We start from the raw sequence: 11,487 nt of genomic DNA, 5'->3' as shown, positions 1-11,487 counted from the left end.
TTTTTTCACACACTCATTTCCTGAGCCTGGTTTGGTCTGTGCAGGGTCCCTTGTGGCCCAGAAGCCCACTCCAGAGAGACAGAGTACACATAGTGGATGAGGCGAGGTACTGGATAGATGCGTAAAATAAATGAGAAAGACTTTTACTGCTACACCTAAATTTAGATTCACTAATAAATCTGAGAAACGCAGCAACATCCCCACTATACCACGATAAAATTTTAAAATAAGATAAATGAGTCTTTTTTTTTCAATATTGTATTTCTATTGTGTTGTGATGTAAGAACAGAAAACAGAAATTTTCATGTGACAGAACTGCTTGTAATGCTGCATGTGTTTATTTTTCTACACCTGCTCCTTTCTTTTCAGGGTGTCTGTGACTGAGTATAACTTTATCAGTGTGTTTTGTGAAATTCAAACAAATGTGTTGATGTTCACTCTGGTTCACACATCAGTGCATTACCTAAGTAATTTGAGGGTTTTGCAGTTCATAGGTGAATGATTCACATGCTGCAGAACCAGAAAAGGTCATCCAGGACGAAGCTCCTCCCCTGCAGTCAGCTGTCATAACCCTATTTTTCTTCATTTTGTCTCTTCCCCACCACCATCCTCCACTCATTCACCTCTGTCTTTCTCACTGCATGAAAAAAGGTGAGGATTTTCCCGGGGACCGTCAAAGATGACAGGCCTTTCTGCTCCTTTTGGTCAGCAGTGGTTTTTAGCTCCAAACTTTGAGCTGGATGCCATTGTTGTCCAGCTTTTTTGTTCTTATTGAAGCGAAAAATGCTGACGCAAAAAACTGATGCAAGCGAGGTCCGCAGTGCTTTAGATGTTGTTCAAGGTTTTTTGTGACCTCCCAGATGAGTCATCAGTGTGGCTCTTGGCGTTATTATTATGGTAGGCCGGCCACTCCTAAGAAGCATCACCACTGTTAATGTTTTCTCCATTTGTAGATAATAGGCCTGACTTTGGTTGCACGGAGTCCCAAAGCCATAGAAATGGCTGTGTAACCCTTTCCGGACTGATTGATACAAAATGATTTTGTTTCTTAACTGTGCTTGAACTTCATTAACTTCATTAATTCATTTCATTTTTTTGCACTTTTAGCCTATTACTTGTTGTCAGACAGATTGCATTTAAGTTATTAATTGATTCTAAGGGTCTGGAATAATAAGGACTGGGACTGACCTGTGAAACGGAACCACTGTGTGTCAAAACAGTTAAAATAAAATACATTTCTAATGGAGCAAATTCTTGTTTGTTGTTAGATAGCAGTGCAGAAACTGGTCATCAGCTCTGAGCAGAGAAAGCCGCAGATGTTTGATTTGTCAAATGTCTTAATGTTTTATCATTTCTGCACATTTATCACAAAGAGATTGGAATAAAGGTGGAATCTGGGTGGCGTAGATCAGGAGAATGTGGTGGTCTAAACCTGAAGACGTACAACTATAGGAGAGCAAAACTTCACATGCTAATTCATGTGATTAATAATTTAAAGAGCAGGTCATCATTGCCTTTGTGAGAACATTAATAACATGGCATCATTTTTTTTTATTTAGTTGTGTTTTGCATGATAAAGATGAGGAGATAAAAAAAGTTAATTGATAATAAAGCCTTTTACGTTAAACATCTACCTTAAGTGGCTCACATATTACTATCCTGCAGGTGTCTAAAAGTTTTAAACAAAGGCTTGGAAAAGTATTCATACCCCATTTGTCACATTATAACCACAAAACTGCATGTAATTTGTCCCAGCACTGTTCAATCCATGACCTCAAAATAGAAAGAGAATGGCACAACTTCAGACCTCTCAAAACATTGCAGCCAGATATGTTCAATTCAATCATACTGGACCTAAGTCCTCATGTAGAAAAGATTGGGCAGGGGATTTTTTTTTATTAGCTTTATTCTTCTTATTAAAAAATAAGTAAATAAATAAATAGAATGCACAATTAGGTAACAGCAACCAGTTCTCATGTATGCAACAATAAAAAAAATGCAATCTGCAGAAGTCATTGGCATTTAATAAGTTGTCCATCTGCCCCATTTTTTGTTTTGTGGGCTAAAACATTCATGAAATAGTTTGTAGCAGCAGTAATGGTGGAAAATGACACAATATAAATCTGAGGGACTGAATAAAGACACACGCAACACTTTTTAAATAATTCATTTTTTTTAAGTAACAACTATCAATTTAAAAACAGTTCACAAGGCATGGATATCTACAAACAGAAATATAAAACAAGCTCTTGTTTTTGCTGTGATAGTACCAAAAATAAAACGCTGAACTCATTCAAATCAGTTTATTAAGTCGCATCTGTTAGATTTGCAACATTTGGGAAACACCGGTGTTTTATTCACTCTGTGGACGCGCGTGTTCTCCCCCACTCTGTGACTGTCGACGCTTCCTCTTTAATGTGAACCACTAAGGACGGGAGAGTCGGGGAAGAGGGAGCGCAGAGGGAAAGGGCGAGGCGCACAAGAAGCTTTTAGTATGCGCTGCAATGCCCAACTGCAGCCCACTCATCTCAACTATGGTGAATTACGGTGAAATATGAGAAATTAGAAGGCGAGCCGGCGGTTCAAAAACAGATGGTCGTGATGAAAAAAAACCCATAGCCGCTGTTGTTGTTGGTCAAACCAATGCTGAGACGGACAGATGCCAAGGAGCAGAAGAACGACCGGAAGGCAACTCAAAAGAAGAAACTAACTGGATAAAAATTCATGCGTCTGCGCAACAAGAGAATCCCGGTGAATTCCTGCATGCCATTAGCCTCTGAAGCAATCCTGTAGTACGAAGATAATGCTATGCTGCTTTGTTTAGTGCATGAAGATTGTTGTGGCTGTCCTTCCAAACAGGATGGCTGCAAATGGCTTGAGCATGTCTGGCACCTGTCGTTCCAAACTAATCCGACTTTACCGAACAAGATGCCGTTAAATGTATGATAATCCCAGTGCATGAACCTGGCTGGCTGCTTTATTTTAAAAGTCACGGAGAAAACGTACGTTATAGCGATTAAATACGTCGTCGGAGGATTTCGTGTCCATGGAATGGGTTGTGAACATAAAGCATCCGCTTGTTATGCGCATCACTTGTTATTTTTCATGGATATTTCCTATCAGAAAAAAAAAAGATGGTGAAATGTGCATGGGGTTGGCTTTTAAAAATCACAATTCAAGACCTAAAAGAGATGCAAAGCCCTCTCGGGGCGAAACATGTCTGAGGATCAAACAGGTGATTGCGCCTTACATATTTGCTGAAGCATGGGGGTGTCTGAATAAAAATGCTGCCAGCAGCGCTTCCCGCTCAGGCTCCCTTCCTCAGCGCCTCTGCTGATTAGAGGTTGCAGAGGATCACCTTGGCTGTTGCCGCCTGTCGCGTCCACATGTTATTCTGAAGAAAACAGAGGTCCGCTTTTGCTGATGACCGCATTTTCAAATTATCTTATAAGAGAAGTCGCCTTTCCCAGCATAACCTTGCCAGACAGCTTCAGTCAGTAGTACTTTTTGCCCAGCATGTTTCTGTTGGACGCAGAGGGGAGGAGGGGGTAGATCCAGCATCCTCACACCTTGTCCCCCCCTCCTGTAGTCCCACTGCCGCCTTGATGCAGAGGCAGAGTCATCTGGGGACTGATAACCCTTCAAAAACGAGCCCGTCTATCAGAGGGGGCTTACTTTGGACCAAACTCATCACCTGAGCCATTGTCATCAAGGTATATTATTGTTAAAAGACAAATAGGCTTAAGTTTCAGATTGTATTCAGGAATACTGATTTCAACTTCATAACAAGCTTAACATCTTAAAGGTAACATGAACTACCTCCCAAATATAGTTGAAATATAAAGCAATAGAAACTTAAATTCCTTCGTTTTTAGAAAAATGCCAGTCACATGTATAATCTGAGCATCCACCTTTGAGAATGTGAGAAGCACTCAACTTTTAATCAGATCTGCTTGTTGTAATTTCACCCTGTAAAATTGGATACAGCATTATGGTGAGAATATTGATCCTGCAGGGTGCTTATGTGAGAGAGAACTCCTAACCTAATATTTAAACCCAGCAGAGTCACGGAGACTCCTGTTGTTCAACCCCAGTCCCTAATTCTTCTTTACTTGGCAGTATCTACTCCTTTGCTGTGTGTTTGTCCAAATCTACACAACACACTTGAAGGTAGTTTGTCTTTGTAGTGATTTAGTATCTGAAAAAAATGAATTCAGTTTGAATGTTACCATTTATTTCATGTAATACGAAATACAGTGTTGAACAACAAGTGGTTACATTAATATTGCAGCCTTCCTCTCCTCTCTGTCCTTTTAGCTTTTTGCAGGCAGAGGTGCCTGTGCCCGATCCCATAAGTGCAAAGAAGGTTCACATCCAGCCCACTGTGGCCCCATCCTGTCTGAAAGCTGCAGGCCCCATCTTCCTCCACCATGAAGGTTGCCACCAGCGACCCTGCAGATGAAGCAGCGACACACTCAGGTCAGCCTCATGACCAGTATGACCCAGAGCCAGACCATGAGTGTTGCGAGAGGGTTGTCATCAACATTTCAGGCTTGCGCTTCGAGACGCAGCTGAAGACCCTATCTCAGTTTCCAGATACACTGCTGGGGGATCCCAAGAAAAGGATGAGGTATTTTGATCCCCTCCGGAATGAGTACTTCTTCGACCGGAACCGGCCAAGTTTTGATGCCATCCTGTATTACTACCAATCTGGTGGGAGGCTTCGCCGGCCTGTCAATGTGACTCTGGACATATTTTCTGAGGAAATCCGATTTTATGAGTTGGGTGAGGAGGCTATGGAAATTTTCAGAGAAGATGAAGGTTTTATAAAGGAAGAGGAGAGACCGCTGCCAGAAAATGAGTTTCAGAGACAAGTGTGGCTTCTGTTTGAATACCCAGAGAGCTCGGGTCCAGCTCGAATTATTGCCATCATTTCCGTCATGGTGATTCTTATATCGATTGTAAGCTTCTGCCTGGAAACACTGCCACTTTTCCGAAATGAAGATGAGGAGATGTACAATTACCCGCTGCATTCCATGTCCAACTCCACCTCTACATACGACCCCTCGACATATTTTACAGATCCTTTCTTCATTGTGGAGACCCTCTGTATCATCTGGTTTTCTTTTGAGTTCCTCGTTCGATTTTTTGCCTGTCCAAGCAAAGCTGGATTTTTTGGTAACATTATGAACATCATAGATATTGTGGCAATCATTCCATACTTCATCACCCTGGGCACAGAGCTTGCGGAAAGGCCAGAGGATAGCCAGGCTGGCCAGCAGGCCATGTCCTTGGCCATCCTCCGTGTCATCCGTCTCGTGAGGGTGTTTCGCATCTTCAAACTCTCACGTCACTCTAAGGGTCTCCAAATCTTAGGACAGACACTGAAGGCCAGTATGCGTGAGCTGGGCCTCTTAATCTTTTTCCTGTTTATTGGTGTAATTCTCTTCTCTAGTGCTGTCTACTTTGCAGAAGCAGACGAGCCACATTCACAGTTTAGCAGCATCCCTGAAGCATTTTGGTGGGCAGTGGTTTCCATGACCACTGTAGGCTACGGAGACATGGTGCCGACCACTATCGGAGGAAAAATTGTGGGCTCTCTCTGTGCAATCGCTGGTGTGCTGACTATTGCCTTGCCCGTGCCTGTCATTGTATCAAATTTTAACTATTTCTACCACAGAGAGACAGAGGGTGAGGAACAAGCGCAGTATCTGAATATCCCAAGTGTGCCTAAAGGCAGTTCTGCTGATGATCTCAAGAAGAGTGGTCGAAGTGGGAGCGGATCCACCCTCAGTAAGTCTGACTATGTTGAGATCCAGGAGCCCGTTAACCACAATACTGAGGACTTCAGACCAGAGGGCAAAAATACAGGAAACTGCACTCTGGTCAATACTAATTTCGTAAATATCACTAAAATGCGAACAGATGTATAATGTGACTTGCAATGGAAGGTCAAACATTGTGAGTATTGCAGAAAGGTGAATTTATGTCTCCCTCTGCTCATGAATTATAGTACCAAGGATAAAAACGCAGAACAAGGTGAGAGCAAGATGAACTCACACAAACAGTAGATGGAGAAGACCTCGTGTTCTCCTATCACACAGAATAAACAGTGCACTTTCCAGAACTGCCAGTCATCTTGTTTAGGACATTCTCATGTCTGCATGGAGTTAGTCTTATACAGTAGAAATTGTTTGTAACAGTGGTTGTCCTGCTTGCATCAGTAGCCAACTAGTAGCCTAATAAATAATAATTCATTATTGCAACAAAAAGGGACCAGTAGTACAGGTCCCTCTAAAAAAATTTGCATATTGTGATAAAGTTCATTATTTTCCTTAATGTAATGATAAAAATTAAACTGTCATATATTTTAGATTCATTGCACACCAACTGAAATATTTCTGGTCTTTTATTGTTTTAATACTGATGATTTTGGCATACAGCTCATGAAAACTCAAAATCCCTGTCTCAAAAAATTAGCATATTTCATCCGACCAATAGAAGAAATGTGTTTTAATACTGCATTCAATGCGGCGTGGCATGGAGGCATTCATCCTGTGGCACTGTTGAGGTGTTATGGAGGCCCAGGATGCTTCGATAGCGGCTTTAAGCTCATCCAGAGTGTTGGGTCTTGCGTCTCTCAACTTTCTCTTCACAATATCCCACAGATTCTCTATGGGGTTCAGGTCAGGAGAGTTGGCAGGCCAGTTGAGCACAGTAATACCATGGTCAGTAATACCAGTGGTTTTGGCACTGTGAGCAGGTGCCAGGTTGTGCTGGAAAATGAAATCATCTTCATAAAGCTTTTCAGCAGATGGAAGCATGAAGTGCTCCAAAATCTCCTGATAGCTGCTGCATTGACCTTGACATTGATAAAACACAGTGGACCAACACCAGCAGCTGACATGGCTCCCCAGACCATCACTGACTGTGGGTACTTGACACTGGACTTCTGGCATTTTGGCATTTCCTTCTCCCCAGTCTTCCTCCAGAGTCTGGCACTTTGATTTCCGAATGACATGCAAAATTTTCTTTCATCCGACAAAAGTACTTTGGGCCACTGAGCAACAGTCCATTGCTGCTTCTCTGTAGCCCAGGTCAGGTGCTTCTGCTGCTGTTTCTGGTTCAAAAGTGGCTTGACCTGGGGAATGCGGCATCTGTGGCCCCTTTCCTACACATGCCTGTGCACGGTGTCTCTGGATGTTTCTACTCCAGACTCAGTCCACTGCTTCCGCAGGTTCCCCAAGGTCTGGAATCGGCCCTTCTCCAGAATCTTCCTCAGGGTCCGGTCACCTCTTCTCGTTGTGCAGCGTTTTCTGCCACACTTTTTCCTTCCCACAGAGGTGCCTTGATACAGCACTCTGGGAACAGCCTATTCGTTCAGAAATTTCTTTCTGTGTCTTACCATCTTGCTTGAGGGCATCAATGATGGCCTTCTGGACAGCAGTCAGGTTGGCAGTGTTACCCATGATTGCGTTTTTGAGTAATGAACCAGGCTGGGAGTTTTTAAAAGCCTCAGGAATCTTTTGCAGGTGTTTAGAGTTACTTTGTTGATTCAGATGATGAGGTTAATTGCTCGTTCAGAGAACCTTTTCATGATATGCTGATTTTTTTGAGACAGGGATTTTGGGTTTTCATGAGCTATATTCCAAAATCATCAGTATTAAAACAATAAAAGACCAGAAATATTTCAGTTGGTGTGCAATGAATCTAAAATATATGACAGTTTAATTTTTATCATTACATTATGGAAAATAATGAACTTTATCACAATATGCAAATTTTTTGAAAAGGACCTGTATGTATTATATTACTTAAACTGCTCCAGACAAAAATGGACAGTCAAGATCATTTTAGTGCTAGCATTTTTTTTTTAATGAATTTGTAACCTAGCTTGTAATGACAAAAGGTCTGGTGTGAGAATTCATGGGCAACTTTTATCTGCTACTCAAACTGCCTAGGCCCCGATTCAAAGAAAGACAGAATCACATTATTCTGTCGGGGGAATACTCATCAGAGCAACATAGAGAGTCTGAGACCAGTCATAATGATGTTTCAGTACAAGCAGAGACTTGCATTTAGCATTCATCCCTTTGCTCTGTTTCTTTTAGTGTAAGCTAGAGGTCAATGTGGGGACAAGCAATTATCTCTACTAATAACCCAAATTATTGGGCTTATAAGTTCTGACAACTAGAAGAGTAAAAGAAATGTTATCTCTGAACAATGAGAATGTTTACTTTGTATATTTTTGATATTTTTGTAGTATATTTTTATTGTGTTAAATACATGTTTCATTTATGTTTTCAATGCTCAAGGGTGTGGGGAGTATTTTTACTGTATTGCTCAGAGTCAGTACCTGTTTCTCTTTGACTGTAAGGGAGAGCAGGGCACAACTTAACATTTTTTTTGCAATCATGTACAACCATTGGACATAGTTATCCCTATTATATATATTTTTTTATCTTAATTTCAACATCTTTAATTGGTATGCTGCAAATGAAAACTCAATGTCTGTTCTAGTAACCTGCAGGTTTTTTGTTTTTTTAAATCATCACTGAAAGTAGCAGCAGAGACATTTTACAACTCGCCCCACAGGTGCTGTACATTGTTTTAGCAAATCTCTATGAGTTTAAGTGGGAGCCGTCTGAAAATATGCACTGTGTTTTCATTTGACAAAATCTCAAAATGCCTGGATGTACACATGGCTTAACTCTAAGAAACTCTGTAAAATGTCTGTGCTTGAAATAACCTCCGTGTTAGGACATGCCCCACACTCCACAACCTATAAATGTCTGTGAAGTTAGATTTTAACACCACTGCCCAACATAAATCTTTGCTGTTCTGGACTTCAAATCATTCCATGTTATGAGGAGATTAAGGAGAAGCTTTAATATGTCGTGTACTTTATCTTGAAGCTGACGTCAGGTGCATTTTATATATATATTGCAGAAAACCGACCTTATGTATGATTTTGATTATTTATGCTTTATACTGCATTGTCCTCCAAGCTATTGTTTTTAGAACCACATTCAACCAAAGAAGGAGCTCAACTAAAGTTACTCTGAGTGTTATAAGGTCTGTCATTTACCTGGACTGTTACATTTTTTTTTGTTTGTTTTTGTTTTTGTGGTTGTTATTCAGGTATCAAAATAATTGTTAGCATTTTAAATTGTATGTAGAAACTTGCTGACAACATTAAGCAGTACTGTAGCTGCAGTAAAAGCATTAATACTAATTTATTAACTTAATGTAATGCTTTACTTCGTCATGCCCACGTCATTTTCTCCCAATCAATAAATCCAAATTAGTAAACTACGTCCATCTGGAACAAATCAAATTAAGGCACCTATTTTCCTGTACTGTGGAAACAGTACAGGAAAACCATGTTCCCTCTTGTATCTTAGGCTGAAAAACATGCACTTATTACCTGTAACATAATCACTGACAGAAGAAGTAGATAACATTGGACTCCGTTATTGTGTCTCTTGTTTGGGGGAAGGACATACTAGGTAGCAAGAGTGTATTTTCTCCTCAAAGATAATGTGTTGGAAGAAAAGACAATGGGTTGTGGAAGCAAATTCGACGAGAGCCAACTTGTGATGCATGATCATCTTCAAAACTGCTTCTTTTGAGGGGCCTGCCAGTCTGTGGTGGTTAGTATCTACAATGAGGATTCACGGAAGGGACAGTTGTTGACTAATCCATGTGTTGAGTGATAAGTGTGCCATGTGGCTTAATGCAACAGATGAGCAACTGTAGCTCAAATTGAAAAAGAAGTTAATATTGGTGCATGTGCGTTATTCACATGGAAAACGAGTGGAATCAAAATTCACTGTGAGAACTAGCAAGCCGGCAGTGTCGATGCGATGCTTGTTCAATGTTACGCCAGGAACCCTTGTGCAGTTTGCTTATAGTAGGGTAGGGTTAGGGTTAGGGTATCCAGCACACTAAAGAAAGAACATTAGGAACATGGTGGACAGCTTGCTGTCCTGTATGATGTGCATAGTGGCCTGCCTCTTATGTATATGAAATAAATCTGCGCCCAGACTGAATAAATTTTATGTTGCTGCATTATTTTTTCTCTTATGAAAAAGGTGCAGGGATTAGATTTATATTTTTGGTGCTTGTCGATCAATGAGTTTGTTTCTTGAATCTTTATGTGTTTTTTTTTCTCTCCTTCCTGGTCAACAATCATTTTGGCAATACCTCCTTAAATACGTAGCTGCTTCAGCTGCATGATGTTATCCCTGTGGTCTGGTCTTCTTTTAGAAGTACAGAGTGAAAGTTTACCAGAAAGAATCAAAGCCCCCTGGTCTATACATTTGTGTAAGCACCTTAGAAGGACATACAGCTAACACTACTGATACACAACACACCTTTAGGAGTGGAGAAGTCAGGGCTGTTTCGACAGCAAAATGGAGAAAACACTCTATGTTAGGCCTGATTGTTGTATGTATCTTAGTTGTTTAGTATCCTGTTAGCTCAGCTGTTGTATCAATCTATTATGCATAAATGCAGTAATGTAGAACAGGCAGGGTTGCCGTTTACTGTTCCTCTTCAACTTGTATTATTCTGCTTTTGTAGAACTTCTCGCCCTTTAAAGTTGTAGCATTGCCTAGGATGAATGACATTTAAGTATTAAACTGACTTAATCCAATACTCACTTGGGTCACAATCCATTTTAAGAGAGTGCTGTATGTCAATGAGTCTTTACAGATAATTTATGACAGGAAACAGGGAAAGTATGATTATAGTCCTGGAAATCTAAGGTTGGATGTTAGCTACTCATTCTTTCTCCCAACAGTTCAGTGTCTTGAATACTGTCCAAATAAAAGCACAACAGCTACTACCTGCTGCCAGTCCAGTGGATGCAATGAGATTCATAGTGGGTCAGTTAGAGTTTTTGCTCAGCTGAGTGTATTATAATTCTCCAAGGAAACGTCTGAGTGCTCCTCTCACTGACATATCGTTCCATCAAGCTTGATGTGTGGAGTACATTCATATCTGTGCATTTGTGTGTTCGGGAGAGACAAGAGCAGTGGGAAGCTTCTACACACACATAAGCCGAGTGTTGAGCTTTTAGAGACAACGTTGTAGCTAGTCCTGTTAACTGCTAGCTCAAATGACAGGGGCGGTCAGTGTATTCTAATGTATCCATGTGTACTGTTTACAGCCTGTATACATACCATATGCATATAGTGCATCGAATATGGGACACTGAAAGAATGCCCTGTTACACAGGAGATGTGCTTTACAGATGATGTGTTGGCTTATGGGATACACTATAGTGTCTGCCAAGGCCTATATTGCAGGAAGCATGAAAAAATGTCCTAGGATGCAGTACATCTGATAGAGCAGGGGTCCCCAAACTACGGCCCGCGGGCTGCATCCGGCCCGCCACGTCATTTGGTCCGGCCCCCTGAACAATGTCGGATCTGGCCCGCCTGCTCATACCAGAGAGCATTCAGTGTTTTTTGTCATATTGTA

At 41.0% G+C, this 11,487-nt stretch overlaps 1 protein-coding gene across 3 annotated transcripts; it reads left to right on the top strand.

Annotated features, from left to right (window-relative positions):
- Nucleotides 1–2,252: 2,252 nt before the first annotated feature.
- kcna2b (potassium voltage-gated channel, shaker-related subfamily, member 2b) lies at nucleotides 2,253–6,372 on the top strand. 3 transcript variants are annotated; one of them, XM_016680113.1, is made up of 3 exons: nucleotides 2,253–2,751; nucleotides 3,590–3,713; nucleotides 4,318–6,372. In XM_016680113.1, exon 3 carries the CDS (start codon nucleotides 4,431–4,433, stop codon nucleotides 5,931–5,933), a length of 1,503 nt encoding a protein of 500 aa, XP_016535599.1. In that variant the 5' UTR covers nucleotides 2,253–2,751; nucleotides 3,590–3,713; nucleotides 4,318–4,430; the 3' UTR covers nucleotides 5,934–6,372. The 3 variants fall into 3 exon arrangements, with proteins under 3 accessions (XP_016535599.1, XP_016535600.1, XP_007568957.1); XM_016680114.1 differs by lacking the exon at nucleotides 3,590–3,713; XM_007568895.2 differs by having other exon boundaries at nucleotides 2,253–3,713.
- The last annotated feature ends 5,115 nt before the right edge of the window (nucleotides 6,373–11,487 follow it).

This window comes from Poecilia formosa, unplaced genomic scaffold (assembly GCF_000485575.1).
Source record: "Poecilia formosa unplaced genomic scaffold, Poecilia_formosa-5.1.2 Scaffold232, whole genome shotgun sequence".
NCBI classification, from domain to species: Eukaryota; Metazoa; Chordata; class Actinopteri; order Cyprinodontiformes; family Poeciliidae; genus Poecilia; species Poecilia formosa.
The sequence above is the reverse complement of the archived record's forward strand: the minus strand, read 5'-3'. Positions and strand labels throughout refer to the sequence as shown.